This window comes from Dreissena polymorpha, chromosome 10 (genome assembly GCF_020536995.1).
Source record: "Dreissena polymorpha isolate Duluth1 chromosome 10, UMN_Dpol_1.0, whole genome shotgun sequence".
NCBI lineage: Eukaryota > Metazoa > Mollusca > Bivalvia > Myida > Dreissenidae > Dreissena > Dreissena polymorpha.
The window spans coordinates 40,319,004-40,343,066 of NC_068364.1; the positions used below are offsets into that span (position 1 = coordinate 40,319,004).

Sequence of the window (24,063 nt, forward strand, 5' to 3'; positions counted from 1 at the left end):
ACATTTAACGACAATAATGGCCTATGCGTAGCGCAGCCAATTCTCACCACACACATCGGCTTTGCAGTCATGGAGAACAGTGTAAATAAATTTAACACTTATTCTAACCGTTAATTATAATTTGGGGCCTTCTGCTTGGTTATATAAGTCGCTTATGGAACCTAAGAGACTCGTACACTTATATTCGAATATTTTGTTTGTTCAAACTTACGCTGTTTTGAACTTTATATTTCAACTGATTCACATGGGTATGATCGATTCTGTTATTTTCTCTCATACTTTATCAAACCCTGGAAAGCACTGCAAAAGGTCAAATGTGACCGAAGATACCGTATAAGTGGCCATAACCTCTGCACTTTATTCACAAAACAAGTCAGAAACAACTCCGGGAGAGGAACGATATTCACCGTCAGAAACACCTTTATTTGATAAAAAAAAGGCAAATAGCACATAATTATAAGACAGGAAAGTATATGTGTTTGTTTTAGTGTTCAAAATAAGATTACAATAGCAGCCAGCGGGTAAAGCCATCACATTCTTTTAAATAAATTTGTTCGCATCTGTGATACTACATATATGTGTAATACAAGTTTTTGAATAAATAAAGTCTACATAGCGGTTATCATATGAACAATGTTAAATAGGCCTCAACATTTCGCAGTATTTTATTTCAGTACTTTATAAAAAGACATTGCAATTGGCAAACATCAAATGTGAATTATGCTTATGTTCCATATGTTATAAAGCAGTTTGTTATTTAGACCGTTAGGAATCATAGTTTTTTAATTTATGTATCCAAAATGTTTATTTGCATAAACAGTCTAGATTAATTTCAACAACATGAAAAGGTACAAATGAGAAATCAGATAAATTGCAATCATTGTGAGCAGATCCAAAATGTGTAGCAACATGTGAACTAGGATTTATTATACAGTTTTTAATATCAAAATGGCTATTCAATATTCGGGATACATTTTGATTAGTTTGTCCGACATATTGTTTACAGCATTTTTTACATGTAAATAGAAATATAAAATTACGTGAAGTACACTCATCATAATGTTAATCATAGGATAAACCAGTTAAACTACTATTGAATTTTGAATATATTTTAATATTATTGCAATGTGTGCATCTTCGTCCAAAATTACTTTGACGTCACTTCCTATATTTTTGTGTTTTTTTTTGTTTACATTAATACAACTGATGAAGGCTACGGCCGAAACATGATTGGTATCATAAAAAATATTAATTAATAAACAAAAGTAACGTGTCTGCAATTTTCCTAGATGGGTAACTTAATTCTATGCAACTGTATTATTTGTGTAAACCTAAATCTTATTTCGTTGTTTTTATGGTCATAATTCACGTAGTAATCGTGCTATATATTATGCTTTAAGTTTATTTCAACCTTACTGAGATATTATGAACAATGCGCATCTATTCACTTACACGTTTTTAATACTCTGTATTAACTATGCAAAGCGACTGGACCCAGTTTAAATCACCTGTGTATGTTAAGTGTCGGAATATTGGTATTGTTCTGTATTGTATAGACAATTTTCACTTGCCGTTCATGAAATACTTACAGCTGTTACCTAGAATTTCTCTTCTCATTATGGTTTTAGTGTTATATTATCCATATTCGTTTAGACTTAATAATATTTTTTTAAATGTTACATACTCTAACGGTGATTGTTTTTTTGTGTGTGCATTTGTCGCCATCATATAACCCGATTATGTCAACATTTGTCGCATCTAAACTAATCTTTGTTATTTTGCACGATAGAAATATACTTATTTCAAGATAGAGGCTCACACGCCCAGAATCGATGTTCCGAAAATTTAATAGACGCAAAATATATACATTAACTTATTGAATATTGTATATTGATAAATGAATAAAATACGAGTTAGTTGAACAATTCGGAATACATTGATACTTCCAAGGTATACCTTAGTGTGGAAATGACGTGCGTGATTGTTCATAGGAAACGAAGTTGGGCGAAAGCATTGATGTCACAACTCTATAAATAGATTGCTGATTTCACAATAACCCAATTTATGACGTTTTACGACAAAAACAAGATTGGAAGAATTGAAAGTTTTTGTTAAAAATGATGAAATGCGTAATTATAAATCTAAATTCTAAGATCTAAATTCAAATTGGAACATCTTAAAAAAGCATAGACAGACATATAGGTCGACTTGGTTTTGTAACACTATTGCATTACAACAACATTTGCAAAATATATAAATATGTCCCCTTATGTTCTTATTAAAGTACGGACAACATTTGTTTAACTAGTATGAAGCCATGGTTTAAAATATCCATTATATGAATATTGTGACGATTTAAAAACCTGAAAATTATAAAGCGTTGCAACGCAAAACGATTGAATAATTTGGAAAGTTCTGTTGTTGTCGTTATATTTTGTGAAACTACGGGGATTGCTGATATATAGTACACAAAACATCCTGGTATATAAGTGGTAGACTTTTTCTCCAGGACTCCATTTGAAAAAAAAAATGATCACAATTAAATAAAACTGACTAGAAATTTGTTAAAAAAATTATTAGTAATATCCTGCTTGCATAAAACATACTTTGTATTGATATGTTTTCACTGAAGTTTCATTTTAATGCTTTTTTAAGCAAGAAAACGCCAAATTCTTATTCTTTTTGAAGAACGAATAAAGAAACTGGTTCCAAGTTTCTTGTCGAGCCGGGACTAGATAACTTGTTTATCGTATTCCGGATTTTCGTAATTCCGTTTTGACAGAGTCATAGTTTGTGCGGGACGGTAAACCTACTTCCGGTGTCAATATTAACAATGGGAAAATACTACTGCTGCATCTTTGAATGTCACATTTTTTTTCATTTTTCAGCAGAGTCAGAAATATTTTGAAAAAAAGTTAATTACCAAGGGACTAATATACAAAAAGACTTGGTAATTGAAAATATCGGGTCAATATCATAGATCTGAAAGAAGGACACTCATCTTACAAAGCATAATTATCGTCAAGAGCTGCAACATTTATCGTTAATGTTGTGGCATTCAGTGACAGCACACTTTGTTGCGACAAATATCGTCCGGAGATTTTTGCGTCATTTAACGTTTGTTCTAACATTGAGTAGCAGCTGTGCTTAATTCAACGTTGACGTGAACATCGCTTCACACACCTTTAGAAAGTGCTTATAGTCCAATATTTGTATTTAGGACCATAGAATCAACCGCACACTTATAATTGTTCGAAACAAATGAATGCATGTCGAATTCGACATTTACTACAGTATTTTATTTTTATCCATTGTAAGAAAACGCGCACTTGTGTAAAACAAATTGACATCTATTCTTTAACTTGCGCCCTTATGTAGCGCATATGTCGAGCGTTATTGTCAGTTTTATTTTAAGTTTATATAATTCAAATTCATCCCTTTAATTTTGAAATCAAAGTAATGTTTTCAATAGTTGCTATTGTTTACACAGGACTGTTACAAATGGAATTATATAATAAAAAAGAACGAAACTCTTTTGGATAAAATTATAAAAAGTTGAATGGGTTAAAAATGATCTAAGTTTGGTATGTTTTGTCGTTTTTATGTATTTAACTTTGTATATAATTAACTAATCAAAATGGCACAATTGTATCAAATCATCGTCAAGTATAGACATAATTAATTACATTAAATATGTGATCAGTCAAACGAAAAGAGTGTGTGGTGACTACATGTAGTTGTTTGTATTTATTAAACATACGTTTAAAATGAAACTGCAATATCGATTTTATGTTACAGGCCATTTAGTAGCCTTCAACGCTCACGGATTCTATGAGTTGTCAAATAATGTCAATGCATTCCCCACTGTAATCATCAACGAAGGGAATGCGTACAACCCCAGCACTGGACACTTCACAGCTCCTGTGAACGGGATATACTACTTCACTGCCCAAATATGCTGTTATCTTGGATACGCTGTTTACTTTAACTTGGAAAAGGGCAGCGCAAACATGAGTGTCAGGGCGCGTCTAACAGCAACCTTGCAGCTCGAACATACCTACCAATCATGTACGTCTGCATCCTGCTCTGTGAAGCTGACCAGGAATGAACACGTGTGGGTGTTGTTTGAAAGTCAATATAACACATCATTAATATTTGAAAATTGTCAAAACGCTTTGATTTTATTTACTGGAACGTTGATTCAAGAGCTTTAATAAATGTATGAACTCATAATGGTTGTATTGTATCCTCTAAGTCCAAGTGGTGTGTAGACTACATAAGTCCGAAATTGATTTAAGTCGTATAAAACATATATCAGTAGTTGCAAAATAAAATAAATATGAAACATCATTCATGAAAGACGTAATGAAAAACTTTAAATGGCCATTATTCTGACCATCAGTTTGAATAAAGAGATGAAACACAAAAATCGTAACACGATTTTTTTACATAAGTATAGGTCTATATCTTACTTGTATTTATTTACCCGTGACTATTCCCGCACGTCATTCAATGTCATGTATGAATTAGATGTTTTCTAATTTTGTAACAATATTACAAATTGTATGATGTCACCTTAGAATTCCCTTTTTGGTGAATTTGCATCGGACGAAAATCAAATTGATGAGCGTTAATGATGAACAAGAAGAGTTCTGGCGATATTTCAGTGTATAGATAATATGAAAACTGTTCTAAAAAGTGTGAACATTTTATAACAAGCAGCAAATGTTCATTTATAAAAGGTTTGATTGTAAAATATGTATTTATTTCGACTATTTTTATTTTATTATAAAGCCATGTAGACAATGTGTTCAATGTGTTTTAAGTGGATATACAGCATTGACATTGTCCTTACCTTTGCTTTTCATCGGTAAGTTAAACTTAATCTTTATTAAAGCAGATAAAATCTGTTATTGTTAATTTTATCGATGCATACGTTTTCAAATGTACAAACGAGTTATGAACTGTTTTCAGGAACATTAAAGTCGACTAAAAATCTAAATAGCTATTGAAATGACAAAATATTATTTATTTGTGTAAATGAATTTGTATAACTATTATTTAAAAAAATAAATATCTAAACTCGAAACCTTCACTAACCATACATATATACATTAATTTGATTACACTGGTAAAATTGAATGTATGCATGCACCGACAATCACATTTTCTCTCTTTATGTTTCGCTTGATTTCAATACAATATGCACAAACGTTTTCTACAATATTTTATGCCCGCTCTTTTTTTTCAAACAAATTGTGGCCAATTGGACAGGGAAACGAGTTTATAGAATAGTAATGGTTAGTTGTTTTTCAGCAATTAATTACTCACCTGAATTACATATATCCAAAAATAACAAAAGAGGCCATATTTTTTACATAGACATTAACATTTGCTTAGACAAGTTGGATGTTTTATGTACGTGTACCCCTTACAAATGTTGGTAATTCCATTATGTGTATTATTAATTATGCAACTGCTATGACCAGGAAAAGGGAAGGAATGCTGGTGTTTAAGCGTTGTGAATATTGCATATGCAAAACTCAGGAAGAATTACCTCCGATTATTCATGCAGATATACAATTGGAAACAAATCATTTAAACAGAGAATAGAACGCATATTATTCCAGAACAAAATCCGCTACCTACAAAAGTTATATGGTAACTGTCATAAAAGTAAAGTGATCAAACAATTTATAGTTAGACGAGCTGTTTTTAATGAATACGTAATTTGTGTACATGTGAAAATACAATTACCGATATTTTGTTTAGTGAATCTGCATATCGACAGTATTGCCGCCTAAATACAGACGTGTTCTTAACAATACCTATATTCCTTCTTTGTGAGCATTGAGTGTCTATGTATATTTCAAAATTATTGATACTATAAATAAAAGGTATATTTAAACAATCGATAAACTGTTTGCAAAATACGACGGTAGTTATAGCATTTGAGGTTACAACTCATTATAATAATATCGTGGGTGTCTTGAATACAATCCTATAAAGATATCAACTTGATATTTGGCATGCATATGTATCTCATGAAACTGCACATTTGGAGTGGTGAAAGGTCAAGTTCAAGGTCATCCTTCAAGGTCAAAGGTAAAAAAAAATCCAAGGGAAGTGACAAGCTTTAAAGGGAGATAATTTCTATTTTATATCATTTGGCAGGTACAGATCATTTTCACAAGGGAAGTTATATTTTTTGAAAGGATGTAATCTAAAACAAATTTTAAGGTCAAGGTCAACTTCCAAGGTCAAAAGTATAAAAATACAATCCAAGGGGAGTAATAAACTATAAAAGGGAGATAATATATAAACCTTCCAAATGATATATTGACATGTTATTTCAAAGCGGCGCAATAGGGGGCATTGTGTTTCTGACAAACACATCTCTTGTTATTGAAATGTGACAATCAATACGACAGTTTCATGTCTAAATAATGCTAATGCATATTCTGTATTTGGTGTTTTAGATAAATAATCCATTTGTATTACCTTCAGTTTCTCTTCGATGTTAAAATAAAAAAAATATGTAAGCAAGTAACATAAAACTGTTTCATGGTGATTTTGGTTATTCCCGTGTGGAAGATGTTTGCCCACAAATATTATCCGGTATTTAACTCTGTCTGGACCGATTCCAAACATCGAAAACCTTAAGCAAAATTCTAAAAAATGCACCAATTTCTGTCAATGTTTGAATACAAGCTTAAAATGCTTTCAATGTTTCCGATGCTACTATAGGTTTTATGATAAATGTGTTCATGTTTGTATTCAGTGTACACATTATTGTAACTATCAAATAACATATTCGAATCAATGCATTGCTCTTTTATGTGGATTTTATGTGAACATCAAATAAAAATAATGGATATAACCGGAGAATTAACCCGTTGTGTTCATTAAAACTCTTAATGTGAACAAACACAACATGCGCTAACATGGAAAATGTAACATAGTTATTATAATTTTAAAATGTTGAGGAAGTGTTGTTTACCAGTTTTTTTTTCAAATACTGCATCCTAATTGCATCTTAGATCATGGGTAAAATTATACATTAGTGATTTTACTTCATTTTATGCATGATCAATAAGTTTTGAGCAACGGCATCGCTTTTTGGTTTGAAGCACAAGAACATTAAATAATATACAAAGTTTACTAGCTTCTGTGGACTCTATCTTAACAGTATACACGGGTCCGGCAATGTGTTCTTAAAATGTACTGTGACTAATGGGACAGTCAAGATAACGCCAGAAAACTCACGATTTCGTGCATAAGACCATGATAAGAATGGATCTTTCTTGTCTAATTAAATGTTACTTTCGTTGAAAATGATTTAACCGAGGCAGCCATGTTCATCGGTAGATATGTCCTATTTAGAAATCGTGATCTCTCCCCCCCCCCTCCATTAAAGTATTCATGTTGTCGCAGAAGATCCAAATCGGAATCTTATCCGGAAACGAGGGCATTTCATTTCATGCTTGTTTCAAAACGTAATGTTTACAAATTGAACAAGGTTGAACCTTAACGACCACATAAACCTCACAGAGGGCTTAAGGGGTACGTCCGATTATGATACCATGGCAATATGAGTGTCATAATTTCTCAAATATTCTAAACAATATGTGATGACGCTTAGCTACAAATGTTCAAACTAAAGAAATTATTAAACCGTCGAAGCGATTTATCATCAATATGGATGCCTCAATAGTTCACTTAGATTTATGTTTTGTTTATCGTTGACGGTCTATGAAAATTAAGACAGTCTTATATGGGCTTAAGACTTTAGTAACAAAGGCCAGTCACAATCGTTCTTGGACATTTTTGGTGAGGGAACGGAGGAAAAATGTGTGTGTGTGGATGGGGGGGGGGTGTCTAACAGGCAGACAACGATATAGGACACGTCTGATTGCAAGTGTACTGCACCTTTATATAAATGAATGATTTGTGATGTACATTGTGAATATATTATCTGTTCGTATGCTCAATATGGTTGATTGGCCCATTTTTCTGGTTCAGACTGGAGCTTATCTAGCATGATGTACTGTCCCTTCCCCACCGTACCAACACCAGGTTGTTTCCTAGTATAAACTTATCATAAACATGTAACGTCTTCATCGTCAAAGATACGATCATTAAAGTTGCTAGTTTGACGTCTTATAAGTGGCGAAACACAATCTTTATTGCGACAATTATTTCCAAACTAATATGAGAATGCATTAGTAAAGAAATGGCAATTACTTGTAAACCCTACATCCGATAGAAAAAAGTGCCTTCAGTTTCATTTGCAAAATTTGTTAACGGCTTCAAATTATCTCACTTATACAACGAACATTCTTATTTTACTTTTTAAATTTCAAAATATATAAACCAATGCACGTCCCAAATTTCAGGAAATCGTTTATTTGTGCTGTGTAACCCAAACCAACTATTGGGTCAAGTATTTACCAAACATGGTATTCATGAAACTATATGAATAGATACACACTATTTGGTGATCAAATGCAAGCTTATTGTGCGTTTACAGATATAAGTATTTTTTTTAATTTATAAATATATAAAGAGTATTTAGTGTGTTAGCATTATTAAATTACCGGTAATTGTTGTTCTTTTCTTTAATATGTTGTGAGTTCTTATAATGAAACACATCGTATTAAGTAGATTCCCATATTGACAGGTTATTTGCATATGTGAATGCTGAAAACGTTTAAACGCCAAGTGAAATAAGTTTGCATTGATAGTAGAAGCGTAAGCTCTTGGTAGGCAGCTTTCATGTTGCAAACGACTGAACATAAAACCAGCATACTACATTGAAGTCAGAATCTCCTATCATCCAACACACGCACTTCAAACGTATGTTTTAAGCTTTCATACAGTTGTGTACAAGGACGATCAGGTGTGTTTTTGTTAGTAAGCAAAGCGCACATCGTATTATATGTGATATTAGATTAATGGTACTCATTTTCTTTAACAATATCCATGTCAACCATAAAAATGTTTGTGGCGAAACCCGGATCCATCGATTATAGTGTGTGTGTACTTAAGAGATAACGTATTGGAAACAAGTCAGGGGTGTAGCGTCCTATTTCTTAAAGCTGTGGCATACACGTGCATCAAGATATTTGTTTTAATAACAGAGGCAACGGAATTTACAATTACAATTAATTTAGAAACCTTGAATATCTGTAGTTTTCGTTGAAGCCGTCTTTTCGAAAACGAATTCCGCAACTTTTGTTGTTGAAGATTTGTTCTGTTCTCGGCATAGATTGCTCAACAAAAAAAGTCTAAATTGTAAAATAATGACTTGCCAACACAATGTTTTTTTGCATATTCTCACGACATTATGATATAATGATATATTCAAATTAGAAATCGTTTTATGGAGCATGCCTGACCAGAAACTATCCAAAACTCCAAGGAAAACATCTGAACACGTGAGTGGAGTTTGTGCTTGCACTTCAGCGTTTGAACAACAGGGATTTGGTATTTTTGCACACTTCCCTTGCGTTTAAACTAAGGGATATATTTATTGTTTGGCGAGCCGTATGATATCAATTCTAACAATTATTTCTAGATTTATGTAGCGGGAAAATTGAACGCACATTTAACTTTCTAAATTCTATTATTTAGGTATTTCAAACCGACTGATATTAGTTTGTATACCAATAACTGTTGTCTGCATTTTAAGGACTTTAATTTAAGTAGAAAGTATACATTGGTGCTGACATTTTATGTCTCAAGCTTTAGCGTCAGTCGTGTGATTGAACGGCCGAAGGCAATATTACAAGTACAAATGTGTTGTATAAAGATATTGTGCTTTGTTCCAAACACGAACGGATCAAACAGAAGTGGTCGATTATTTTTTTAAAGAATGATCGGACATTGTCAATTTAAATGTAAGATTTAAAATAGCTATTTAATTCAGCATGTATGCTATACGACGCACGAATGTTTCCAGATTTGAAGAGCACGAACACGGCAATCCACAGAAACGACCAATAAACCCGCAAGAAATAAAATTGCCGAAACGGCAAATAAAGGTACTTATGACTTGCAAACCAGTCATTACGACAGGCCATCAAATGAGAGGCTCCTTCACAACATTAACAAGAAAACTGTTTATTAAAAACTTGCAGTTCTCTTTTAGCGACATTTATGGGATAGCGGACATTGCCTTACATAGTTCAGCAAACAAACATGTGTGTAAAATCTGTATAAATTATACGGCGCTTGTTTAATATTCACTGTGCACAAACCGCGGTCACAAACAGTTGATACGAGGATATCTTTAGCTTCCACACCCGCCATGATTGAATAAAAATTCAAAACGTACTTCTCATACAAAATTTGGGTTTGATCAACTGACCTTCACTGTAGCTTTGCCTAGCGAATTTTCAATAATGCGCCTAAGTTTGTTCAGGTCAGTCGTGACATTTCTTCCCTCATTTCGTAATCAGCACACCAGATGACACAGTATCCACGGCAATTGCGAAATTCAGACGACAGTTGTAACTATAAATTGCGTGTTATTCTTAAACTTTTTGAAACAGCGTCAACACAAGAATGAATATCTGTAAGTCAAGTTTATACTTATTTATTTATTGATGTTTTATGTATGTGTGAATTTATTTATGTTTTAAATGTTTAGTTATGTTTTTATTTATGTTTTTATTTTATTTGATTTTATTTATGTATTGATTTATCACCATTATTAATTAATGTATGTTTTTATTAATTTATTTGTTATTTATTTTCACTATATGTCTATACTGATTGTCAAACTATTAGTTATATAAATTCTGATTATAGTCAAAATACATTAGTTACAATGCAAGTTCTAATAGCTACGATGCGAAGCGATTTATCAAATTTGTCCACAATTACAGGTCTTTTGACTATTGTGGGAATACTGTGTGCAATAGGAGTATCAGGTATGTTATGATTCATAAATTGTATGGCAAGATTAACACACAAACATGATAAATAAAACAATAATAGCGAGAGTAAATAACAAGTGTTTTACATCACCTACGCGAATTTAACTTCAAATTAAAAATTTTCGAATAATTACAACATTTATGTCGCTTTATTTTACGTAGAAAAATTGTGTTTAATATATACAATGGTTCACATCTGCTGGAGTAACTTAATAACTCGCACAAAGCGACAAAAATATAAACTATGAAAGACTCACGCGCTAATCTTATGCGTTATACACATCCGCGCGCTATTTATATGAAGGAAACTCTTCTTTTTTGAGGTTATTTGTTGCCAACAAGAATTAATTCGTTGGTTATGAAAGTTGGTTACAACTTAAATATCTTTTCTACACAATATCTACACAATTATAAGCAATTATAAGCACAGAGAATCAAGTTTTTTTATAAGCCTACTTCCTAATCCGTGAATTTCAGCTTCGAGTGTCACGTTGTCAGGATAAATTAGTTCAGTAGTATTTCTATTAATGAGTATAGCATTCTGATAATTGAATAAATAATAAAACTTGTATACACATATGCTCATTTCTAGAATATATGTCGAGTACATGTTGTTGTTTGTAATATATGTATACTGCTTATTTAAACCAATATGTTAAACAAACAAGTAGCGTCGTTCCTTTAACAGTTACATTTTGCATTTCGTAAAAGATAAAACATTCTCAATTCTATCGACAGTCATATATCTCAAGAAGTCGATGTCTTTTCCCATCTTAGAAAACTTTGCTGAGCAACGTTTCTTCAACGTCTCTTTAAACCCTTTCCCCAAGGCGAATAATTTTTTAAGGAACACAGGACATAACCTTCGGACAAAAGTACAGGTATTAACAAATATATAAACGCATAAGCACTTGCGTTGATATATTCAAATTATTAACTCTTTTTACATTTATTTCAGAATGCATTGAATGCTTCAATTGTCTGAATGTCACTGAACCACGGACGTGTCCAAACACGACTCAATGTTCAAATAGTGAGGTGAGTGTCATTCCATCTATTGACAAAACTGTCATTATACACAAACTGTAAAACATTTAATTAGTTTGTTGTTAAGAGGTGCAAAATAAATGCACTGTTTCGAAATTCTGAATCTTGGCTTTTATTTCACTGATATTCTTAAAAAAACGCCATGGTATATAAAATGAAAATGAGTTTGTAAACGTTTTCGAGGCTTTCTCTTAGCAATACGATTAATCATAAATGACGAAAACTATAACAAAATTAACCTTATTTGATAAACTATTATTTGTGTTAATAGTCCTGCTATTTGCAAACGCTCCATTCCGGCACTGAAGTCCGTTACGACATGGGCTGTCAGAACAATCAGGTAACTGTCATTACGAGTGTTGATTTTTCAACCATGTTCACGTGCTTTGCTTTTTTTTTACTTTGTGAAAAGTATCTTTTTAAATGTTTAAAGATCCATAAACACTTCCCAAGACTATGTTGCTTCATAGAAAACATCCGTCAACAAAAAGTGCCATACGAAGTTTAATCACAATAGTAAGACCATAAAACAAGTATTATTGGTGTAAAAAACACGTTAAAATACAAAACATTCTGCAAATTTTAAGCATCTAAACATTGCTTCAGGATGTCATCTTGTATCGGTTTATGAATGAGTCAAGATCGGCTTCATTCGGTAAGGTTTAATTTGCAAAATTTTGAGCACACTTACCTTTTCTTTCTATTTGGTCCACATGCTATTATTATAGATAAAGGGCAAATGAAACTCATAGGAAACCACTATTCTTTCATCAACGTAGTTCCTTTTAGATATGTATGGCCCCACATACACATTAATTGTTGAACGCTCTCATTTTCTCTTGCTGAACGGCAAAGAGCTGGGTTCGTATTCACCAACCGATTCTTAGACTTAAGAATAAAGAATAGACTTAGAACCAAAAAAAAAATGTGTTCAGTTTTTGAATATATACAGGCCTCCACTGGTGATTATGGCATTAACAAAATGTTCAATATGAAGAATAATATAGATAGAGATGTTTACTGCAGTGTTTGACTCAAAATAAAAGAAATTATTGAATATTCTAATTTAAAGAATTTTCTTTATTCTTAGACTTAAGTCTTAGAATTGTTTGGTGAATACGGGCCCAGGACATTCTTGCTAGAGCTTCATTTATTTAAACAATGATTATTGTGATAACTGCATCCTGCTTTCGACGCTGCCCAAAACCAATGACGCGTTCGCTCGTAAATGTTCGGATATCGGCGTTAGAAATTCAAATGGAAAATATAGGGTCCCACAAAATTAAAACTAGCGTTTTGTATCTCGTTAAATAAATTTTAACAGACCACACCTAGCAATGAAATTGTCTTGAGTAGTTCGTTTTTGTGTTTAAAATATAGGAATACGTTATATGACGGACAAGCAAAATTGTATTTAAAATCATATAATAGAAAGAAATTAGTCAAGTTATAGAACCGAAAAGCCATTGTATTGACAATTAATTACATTTTATTTCAATGCTTTAATCTTGATCATAAAGGCGTCGATGGTGTTCTTGCGTGCGAGATACCCGGTTAAATTGTACATTATATTTAAATCATGCAATCCATTATCAAAATATAGAGAGCAACCGTCGCAAATAACAATGCAGCACTTTTGTAAAACCTTTGATCTAAAAGTCAGACCTTAACCTTGAAGTTAAACCCATGCTTTTTATCAGGTGACACACTCTCATAAAGGTGAACATTTCGCAAAGTCAATAAGCAATCATTCAATACACCGAATTTTAGCATTAACATTAATGTTTGATACAAATGCTATAATTTTACATATGACCTCAAGGTTTTACCAACGCTAGAGTTGATTGTAATATAGCCGCCACCTATCCGGGTATAAACGTAAAATCGGCTTTGCAATTGATATTGCGATGACATAATCTTAAGAAACTACGAGCAAACCAATATGATCGCTAAATTGACTTGGCTCCTGATAATATTCTGCAAAATGTGCGTGTTTCAGTATGCAATGCAAAGGGTAAAAAGTATGTTAAAAAGATTTGGATATATAACAAGACGTTTAGTAATTTGTGTGCGAGTGCATATATATGTTAAACAACGTTTCGAAAATAAATACAATATACTGAAACCATTAAAGGTGCGCTTTATATACATTTTCGCAGTAAAAAAATCAATCACGATTAAAATGTTAAGAGATGCTTACAAGCATGCATGCTCGACCCCATAAGTCACAGAGTTTACATAAACTTTTCACATTTGCAGTTTTGCAGCTCAAAGGCCGTTAGCCCCAACGGTATCATTGGTCGCTCTACCCAGACCAGACAGCAGTACTCTTGTCATGAATGTTGCAGCAGTAGTAACCGTTGCAATGAGCATCTATGTGCGCAAAGAAAACGTATGTATGGTAACTTATAAAAACAACGCACATTGTGCTGTTATGAATTATAAATATTTTATCTGGCTGCTATATTTAGCTTCGTTGTAAATCATAAGACTCGCAAAAAATTAATTATGTTATTTTGGTTTCGAACATAATTTATTTCAAACTATACGACAATTTCAAACTCAAATACTAGTTCCATAATTAATTAAAGCTGAAATATGCCTCTCAAGTCGAGTCCGAATTAATCTCTAATATTTTCAACTAACGGTTTGTTGTATGGTAAAACACATGTCAACCCATATGTTTTAATTTTTAATGGATTATAACACACATAAATATTGAACATCCGATTTAAGCCTCATCTTGCATCGACGACGAAACACTTGACTGTGCCCATCTGAACTCTATTTACCCAATTTGTGCTGATGTTCAACACGCAAAAACTACTTGTCCAAAGTTTTGCGATCTCTGTAACCTCGGTAAGAAATATTTTGCCCAAAAACATCAGTTTTTTATAAGATAAATATACGATTATAAATCGAATATTTTAATATGTTTTAATAATGAGTATATTTATTATGAGATACATTCACCATGAGATTAAAGTGTAGAAATACATATTTTAATTTTATTTTGAATATAATTATTCTATGCACATTATTTTATGCTTTCCGATGGTTTATAGAGAAGTGAACGAAAACTGACAAGTCACTGTTCCAATTAGTGACAATCAACAGTGTTTTACTGTGCAATGACGTCGTTTTTTACGAAATGACCTCATTTTTCCAGCAAAATTCTCCAGCTTAACACTTTTTCAATATAAATTAACGGTGATAAAGTATGAAATTAAAATAAAATTTTAACTGTATCTGTCTACAGTGGATGGAAACTGGGGAAATTGGGGAGAGTGGGCTACATGCTCCTTATCGTGTAGTAACGGAACGAAAACCCGCACACGGACCTGTTCAAACCCGTCCCCTTCCAACAATGGACTTAACTGCACCGGGCCAAGTGTTGAGTCAAAACTGTGTTCTATCCAGCTTTGTCCGGGTATGAATATGTTAAAGCATTGTTTACATTTCGAAATGCATTGTTTCATAATAAATATGATGACGATCAATTGCAATAAATGGCTTTTGTAAAACAATTCAAACCAAATTTATTTTTAAACATTAAATGAAAAGACTGTGCAATTAAGGGATTTAGTTGTAAAATATTATTTTTTAAGTACACGGCAACTGGTCAGATTGGTCCCTCTGGTCAAATTGCTCAGTTGCTTGCAACGTAGGGGTGAGAAAGAAGACAAGAACCTGCACGAATCCTAAACCAGATCGGTCAGGGAATGAATGCGTCGGTGAATCTATCGAATATACAGTATGCCTTAATGAACCCTGCAGCGTCATTGGTAAGTATCCGATTTCGATTGAATTATAATGCAAATTAAGTCCGAAATATGAAACTATTTACTAGGTGAATCTGATGTAAAATAATGCATATGTTCTAAATAGATGGTGGGTGGTCTACGTGGGGTGCGTGGCAGAGCTGCTCAGTTTCATGTGGAGTAGGTCGCAAGCTAATGAGCAGGACCTGTACTAGCCCGAGTCCAACTCTATATGGAAAAGCTTGTGAAGGCAACTCCGACGCATTTGACGTTTGTGTCAACACACCATGTGAGTAACAGAGTATGCTCAAAATTATACGAAGTATAGTAATACTTGTGTGCGCGACTATCATTATTGTCTATGTCAAACATAGGTGCATGTGTATGATCATGTAATTACGAAGGTACAATTAAAAATATGTTTAAATTGCTGCGTAAGTTCCTATATGTAAACTTAATTATCATTAATATTTCGCATGTGCATTGGCCATGCACTGTAGATGACCCAACTTCAAATTGGAGTCACTAGGTCAAAGGTCATGGTCACTGTAACACACTAAGTATGAAATCTTTTCCGATCAATAACTCGTCAACTGATTCACCGATTGGCTTGATCCTTCCAATGTGCATTTGCCTTGAACACTAGTTGAAACCTTTTGAAAATCGGGGTTGCTAGGTCAAAGGTCAAGGTCACTGTTACACACTAACTGTGAACTCGATTCCGATCAATAACTCGTCAATTGATTCGCCGATTGGCTTTGTACTTCTCATGTGCATTGGCCTTTGACAGTAGATGACCCCTATTTAAATTGGGGTCACTAGGTCAAAGATCATGGTCACTGTCACAATAAGTGGGAAAATCGTTTCTGATCAATAACGCGTCAACGAATCGACCGATTGGCTTGATACTTCCCATGCGCATTGGCCTTGGACAGTAGATGACCCCTATCGAAATTGGGGTCACTAGGACAAAGGTCAAGGTCAATGTCAAAATAAGTGTGCACAGTGTTTCCGATCAATAACTCATCAATGAATTGACCGATTTGCTCGATACTTCACATGCGCAATGGCCTTGGACAGAAGATGACCCCTATCAAAATTAGGGTCACAAGATCACAGCCCTGTTTGGAGTGGGTGGGGCATATGTCTCCGATCGCGGAACTCTTCTTTAAATAAGATTGTAACCTAGAAATAACGAAAACTTCAGTTGAATGATTGACAAGCAAAACCAAAATCATAATTCACATTGTAATCAACGAAATATATTTAACAAAGTAATGCCACGCTGTACTCAAACTCCTAAATTAAATGTGCATGAAATTACTGACATACATAAAATATTAACACTTAAAAACTGACGTTATGGCACGCGATGGTTTAGGCGCTGCACTTCTGAACAACGTTTATGTTTTCTGTGTGTACAATTTAAAACTTCACAATGACAACCATTTCTTCTTTTGTTAGGACCGATTACAGTTTAAAAATCTGCTTCAGACACAAATTGAATCAATTCGATTAACTTACAAATCGTTACAACCCAACTTGACATCAGCTATACGTGAATAGTGTCCTAACATGTTGGTATCATATGATGGGGGAGTATCATTGGCTGTGGCTTTAATGGTTTAATATTCAATAGTATTGATTACGCTTTCCGCATAATACATAGATCTTAAATTAGAATCATAATATTTCATAGACGTAATTATAATAAACGATTGCGATATTAAGCATTGATGTTTCGACAAAACGAGGCAGTACATTGTGGTCCGACATTTAGAATTACAGCTGCTACAATAAGCACCAGGGGTTTTTGCCATATTCAAACATCATAACACACATCCAAGAAGTGCTGATCATCCATAATTGTCCGATATAATTACGTCGGAATCAACCGCTCAATAATTGTTGCAAGTATCAAATGTATGAAGGTCATATTCGATCTTAATTTCTTTAGGTACACCATATAAGGATATACAAAGTAAGACAATGTTCATCTTCGCAACACACCCTTATGTAGCGCAATTTATCGTAATTGTCACCATATGCACATTTTTATTTTGTCAATTATTTGCAAAATTAATTTCAAGTCAATATTTTTTATTCATTGTTTTATTATTTGAAATAGAAGTCAAAGCTGCTCGAAAAAATATTTGATCTATATCCGTTAATTTATATTTAGCAACACGTTTTCAACGTTGAATTAATGTTTATACATGGCTGGTGCAAATGTTTTATGCTATCATGGCCAGTTATCTCACCGGCGCCGTTAATCAACTTCTAATTAGTTGATTAAGAAGCATTTGATATATAAAGAATATAATGTTCTTTTTTATTTCATTCTTATTTCATTGAGAAATAAAAAAATGCACATTCACATTGATCTCAACGTCCAAAGATAGGCATGATTAACTACATTTATTGATCTCAACGTCCAAAAAATAGGCATAATATACTATATTTGATATGTAATTTATCAAACGAAACAAGTGTGTGGTTACAATTTATTTATTTATTTTTATAATGTTTAACATTGAAATACTATTTTAATATAATATTACAGGTCATGCAGTAGCCTTCAACGCCTACGGAGTCAACATTTTGTCAAATAACGTCAATGCGTTTTCAACTGTGATCTTCAACGAAGGGAATGCGTATAACCCCAGCACTGGACACTTCACAGCTCCCGTGGGCGGGATATACCACTTTTCTGCCCAAATGTGCGTTAGCGCCAACACTGGCATTGTTTTTTACGTGCAAAAAGGCAGTGCGACCATGAGCGGAGCGGTATATCTGACATCAACACTGAATGACAATTATAACGTCCCTACCTGTACTTCTGCATCCTGCTCTGTGAAGCTGACCATGAATGAACACGTGTGGATCATGATGGAGGCTCAATACACATCACATATGTACACAAGTTATTGGAATTCATTTACTGGAATGTTGGTCCAAGAGCTTTAACAAAAACGTGAACTCTTTGTTCCAGTACGTGATTAGTAGTTTCAGTTAATCTATATCACATCGTTCACAAAACATTGAACACAGTATAGGCCTTATTTATTCTTTTTAGACATTTAAATGTTGCTTCAACCTGATGGATACGTTATGCGTTCATCCTTTTGAAAATGCTGGTTTGCAAAAGATATTTAAAGCTAGTAATCTTCTGTTATTATGAATAGTTTGGTATTAAATTATTAGTACTATTCTACAATTAATTAATACGAACTCCCGGTAAAGTTGCGTATACTATTTCATTTTAATAATGAATTTAAAACATTGCTTATTTGCGATTATGAATGCATTCCCCAGAACGTATTTAGGGCATATTATGTTTGCAAAACTAAATACACCAACACATGTCAGAAGCGATAGTCAAGTGAATAAGTTGTCACCGTCTACAATGATAAATGCCATTATATTACAGAAATAAACAAAAGTAAAAGGATTGAAATTATTTTTTTACTTTCATTACCATTAAGTTTAATACCGTTATGTGTATCATATATTTTACCGATGTTCTTATCAAGCACTCTTCTTAACCTCTGATAGTCATACAGATATATAAATTTAATTGATACATATACTCCCACCAGGGAACATAACAAATAAATACTTTTATTGACCGAATAGCTATTCATAAGTGTCATCCTTGCGTATTTCTTAACAACTCTAAACAGCATTAAAAGAGGTTGTAAACAGTAAGTTACGTTATTTAACCAGAACAGAATCAACAGTGATATGGTAGCAAATCAGATTAATGATTATATTGTGATCCATCATTTATAAACACTTTATAATTCGGCGTACTTCATTTTGAAGTTATTAATAAATACACATATTTTGTTAAATCTAAAATTAATTAATACTGTGTTACAGAACCAATGCTCTGCTTAACAATACATATAGTTCGATATAAAACGCGTAACATTGTATGTATTGCAGCTTGATGTAAAAAAGCCCCATCCTTTTTAGTTCGCATTTGACTGAAAGGGAGTAAATTTTATCAACTCGGGCTACCCAGTGCCGCTTAAACTTAACTGAATATGCTTATCGACAGTTTCTTCCCAAAATACTGACGTGTATGAAAATTTACATTGCCTCAGTTTAAAGATATATATATATATATATATATATATATATATATATACCTTGATAAATTTTGAAATCGTTTATAGCACATAGATTCAAGAAAAAAAACGACGTCAGTGCCATTCGAATTAACGGCAGGGTCATTTTTACCTCCCGCTACAATGGCGCCAATATAGAACAAACTAGGTCGTTGCCGAATAAAGCGCAGTTTATTTTGCGAGGCTAAGAAATTTTCAGGCCGAGCATAATAAACTTCACTTTATTCGGCCCTGACCTAGTATTCGATTTATCCCATCAATTTTCTTAGTCGTCAATTATTTCCTTCAAAAATAGAATAGGAAAATAGAACTACACGGAAAATCCCAGTGTTATTTTAACCAAACATGGTATAATTATTGTATTTGTGCCGAGCCTGATATATTACAAAAAAGATCAGGCACTGATCTATTTTCCTGATTATCATACATCGACGTCCCCGATTTTAAAGAAATAATTATAAAAAAAACTAAAAATAGTTCATAAATAGTCATAAACCCGCGTACCATACAATACACAAATATAGAATGAAGGCCGTTTACTATTCATGTTATTATTCTAAGAAGTGAAGTAACAGGAAATATTCCCGAAAGCTAAGGACTACTATTGCTATAAATATAATAAAAGTTAATAACATATTTTGCTTTAATAATTTAAAATATAAAGAATATTCACAAATACTATTATGTACATTCTCAAACAATAGAAACATGTATTTCCTTCTTTTCAATATACATATATAACAAGCAGATATCCTGTCAGATTTATTTTGAAACGATCATTCTGCTCAATTAATTCAATGTTAAGTTTGTTAGAAATGGAACAGGCAATACGGCATTCTCTTTATTGTTGAATAATTATTGTACACAAAGCTTACCTTGCTTGGTGTTTTAGAAAAAACATGCATTACTATGTGGTGATGAGTTAAAAAAAACATGTATAAATACACATGGCGTTGGTTATATAACACGATAATAATGAATAGTATAGGTAATACAATAAATTAACATCCAGCTGAAATTATGACCAAGATCTTTAATGCAAACACTTACATTACAAACATAGCAACAAACGAAACTTCAGAAATACTATCAGGATCGCGATTCCTCTTACCGTCGGCTAGAAATATACGATTACGGAAGTTAATAAAACAGCACACAAATGCACGAAATACCTATTGTTATCGTTGAATAGTCGTTACACAATATTCTCAAGTCGTCATGATGAGTGCTCCACTAAATACAATCTATTTTCCGAGATCCTGCAATCATTGTACGTTGTGTACGCTCACACCCACACATATTGACCGGCCTTCAACTCGGCGTCCGTTTTTTCCGTCGGTACTTATCCGCATGACCGCTAGTATCATCTCTTGCTTGATGGGGGCATTAGCCTACTTGATAATGTTGTTTTTGAAAGCGCAAACCTGCACTGTATAGAAATACAGAACGCCATCTGCGACCGGAAGTTATCGCTTGAGCTGTGGAAGACATTTCCGCATTTTGCGACTTCATCTTGGGATGTGAGAACGTCGTTAAACACCAAAGGCTTGTGAACCAGCGTCAGCGCCCCTACTGCCGATTGAAAGACAAGCTATGAAAGATAGAAAATACTAGAAGAGAGTTGAATGAGGATACCTTTAAAACTTTGAAAACATGAACAAAATATATTTGACCTTAAATAACGGTCATTTTATGTGCCTGTTTGCATCCAAGTTTACATGCTTCAATGATTTGTAAAAATGTATAAACACCCTTTTCCTGTCACAATTGACAAACTGTACTGTTTGCATTATGTGTTGTTGGATTACATTGTAAAAATTGAAATAAACTATCTGTCTGTCTGTCTGTCTGTCTGTCTGTCTGTCTGTCTGTCTGTCTGTCTGTCTTAAAATGTGTACCGTGCGTGTTTTAATAAGCTTGTTATTATTAATACAAATCATAATCACTTATATTTTAAAATTACAAAATTCAATCGTAAGTAAACATTGTCGTACGATCTTTGATAAGACGGACCCCAGGGTCCTTATTCTGCCCAAAATAGTCAAATCATCAAGTGACCAGCAATATACACAGTGTCAGTTAATCAATAGTTAAGTTGAAATACCATAAGGGATAAAGTAAAAGAAGTAAGAAAAAATAATCGAAGATGAATCCGTTCCGAACCTTGTCGTTGCATGGCAGCCCGAATGTAGAATGCGGTGGGTTTTAAGAGCGTCTCTTTCGTGACGTCATCCCCGTGCCAAAATGACATCGCATGCGCAATGGATACGACATCTAGATCAGTCTCCATTTTAAATTAAAAAAGCAGAATATCTAAAATGACAAAATAATTTGAACTTAGAAAGCATGCATGACTAAACAAAGCTTACATGACTGAACTTCAATACGAATTGCGATGAATCCATTAAATAAATTATGACATTGAACACCCGGGATTATTAACTTACTGACATACCATACTGCTGCTGTACAAAACCGCGATGCTCGCAGTCGTTTTCATGGTAATCTGCGCCACCGGAAGTGGACGTTACTTTGTTTCCACCATCTGCTTGCTATTATAATTGATATATCAAAACACGTGATTTGCTTCATTGCATGAGGATCTATAATGTAGATATTTGAAATCTAAAACTTTAAGATTGTTTAACAGTTTAGATTTATCCACGACATTTAATTACATCGGGTCCTTAGCGCCACATCGGAAGTAGAATTGGCTCATTTATCAATGCATCACAAAAACGAGGTGGCGCCCGTGATTAACCACCGTGTAACTGGTAATCAATGATCGAGTTCACTTTCTAGCTCATCACGGTGCATCGTATTTGCGTATGCCGCACTGGTGTAGAGTTATCGCTGCATACATCAAAGAAAGCACGTAGAACGAACCAAAAGGACCTTGTGCTTACTGGATTTTCAGACATACTTAATTTTTTCGTCATGTTCTCATAATGTCCAAAATTGTCGTAAATAACGTGGAAGCAACGTGCCGAAATATATGTCGGTATCTCGTTTCTATGTATGTTTAAAGAACACAGACTTAACGGATCTTTAACTTGAACTGGCGATCGTAGATTTTTTATGTGTGCGGTTACATGTTGTTGACTGCCTGCTTTACTACCCTAGTTGATTCACAACAAGAACACCATGGCATTTATAGAAATCGACAAACTGTGTCCTTTTTATTACTGAATTAAAGTTGTATTGACCTTTAGATATGTACGCAGGGTGTAATCAAGATCGCATCACACTTGCAACAAACATTTAATAATTTGCTATGTATGATTCCTTTTGGTCATTACAACGCTTAAGTCGCTGCAGTTGTACGATATTTTGTAACATTAAGGTTCCAATTTGCTAATCAAAACGTGTAGCAAAGCCACAACACAAAATCAACTATGAAAATTTTGATAAACAAATCTAGCATGTATTTAGGTCACGCATCAGGAAGTAATTTGCTAACTGCGCAAATTTTCGAACACTTATCTTGTCAAAATGTAGACATCCATATGGTCGAAAAACTAGCAGAAAATCGTGATGTTTGTTATACATACAGCCGCCCCCTTGATAAATTGTCTAAAAAATAACTAAGTTAATTACATGTATTGTGTTTTTGTATCTATCAGTCGCATTACAACTAACATAAATGTTGCATGCACATTTTATATTATTTAAATAATATGTTTAAGCTTTGCATTCAATTATTTTTCTTCACAAAAAATAATCAGAAAAATATATTGCATACCGGATTGAAAGAAATATGTAGTTTTGTTTTAAATGTTGATGCTTCATTTTAAAATATGTGAGCCTATTCCTAAATATTGTGTATAGTATTTCAAATAACTATGAAAAATGTTATAGGCCTATCTCAAAATGTTAACGACATTTGATTGTAAATCAAAGTACTGACAGAACTGTTGTGACGATGCTTTTGAAGAGGATGGATATAAAAGCATCAATTTAAGTTTATCTACATCACCACAATTGTGTATGTGTGTACGAAAATTTTGGGTACAAAAATTATGCCAAAAAAATTGGGTACGAAAAAAATTTGGTTACGAAAAAAAAAATTGGGTACGAATAAAAATTGGGAACGAAACAAAATTTGGGTAAGAAAAGAATTTGGGTACGAAAAAAATATAGAGTACGAGAAAAACGACTGGAATACGTGAGTTCGCCCATGAA

The 24,063-nt window shown here is 33.3% G+C and overlaps 3 protein-coding genes across 7 annotated transcripts in view; 2 read left to right on the plus strand and 1 right to left on the minus strand.

The window, feature by feature from the left end:
- LOC127847165 (coadhesin-like) overlaps positions 1–19,199 on the plus strand; it is a 95,426-nt gene extending 76,227 nt beyond the window's left edge. The window contains exons 1-10 of one of the 2 annotated variants that reach the window (XM_052378874.1): positions 10,428–10,576; positions 10,890–10,934; positions 11,899–11,978; positions 12,259–12,327; positions 14,247–14,379; positions 14,724–14,846; positions 15,247–15,417; positions 15,596–15,772; positions 15,876–16,037; positions 18,312–19,199. In XM_052378874.1, the coding sequence (XP_052234834.1) occupies positions 10,567–10,576; positions 10,890–10,934; positions 11,899–11,978; positions 12,259–12,327; positions 14,247–14,379; positions 14,724–14,846; positions 15,247–15,417; positions 15,596–15,772; positions 15,876–16,037; positions 18,312–18,715 (1,374 nt within the window). In that variant the 5' untranslated portion in view covers positions 10,428–10,566 and the 3' untranslated portion in view covers positions 18,716–19,199. Of the gene's footprint in view, positions 1–10,427; positions 10,577–10,889; positions 10,935–11,898; positions 11,979–12,258; positions 12,328–14,246; positions 14,380–14,723; positions 14,847–15,246; positions 15,418–15,595; positions 15,773–15,875; positions 16,038–18,311 lie in introns of those variants that run through there. The other variant, XM_052378876.1, reaches the window with a different exon arrangement.
- The window catches only part of LOC127847163 (mucin-5AC-like), a 180,980-nt gene that overhangs the window by 116,722 nt on the left and 40,195 nt on the right, over positions 1–24,063 (plus strand). The window lies entirely within an intron of this gene.
- On the minus strand, positions 20,709–22,179 carry LOC127847166 (uncharacterized). The gene is made up of 2 exons (XM_052378878.1): positions 22,045–22,179; positions 20,709–21,453 (listed from the first exon to the last, which is right to left on the minus strand). The coding sequence occupies exons 1-2, from the start codon at positions 22,169–22,171 to the stop codon at positions 21,245–21,247; spliced, it is 336 nt and encodes a 111-aa protein (XP_052234838.1). The 5' UTR covers positions 22,172–22,179; the 3' UTR covers positions 20,709–21,244.

Bases quoted from the DNA above. Each gene is read 5' to 3' on its own strand.
- LOC127847166 (XM_052378878.1), bottom strand. From the start codon at position 22,171: ATGGAGACTGATCTAGATGTCGTATCCATTGCGCATGCGATGTCATTT. The intron at 21,454-22,044 runs GTTCGGAACGGA...TTCAATCGGCAG, and splicing joins GGCTGCCATGCAACGACAAG to TAGGGGCGCTGACGCTGGTT.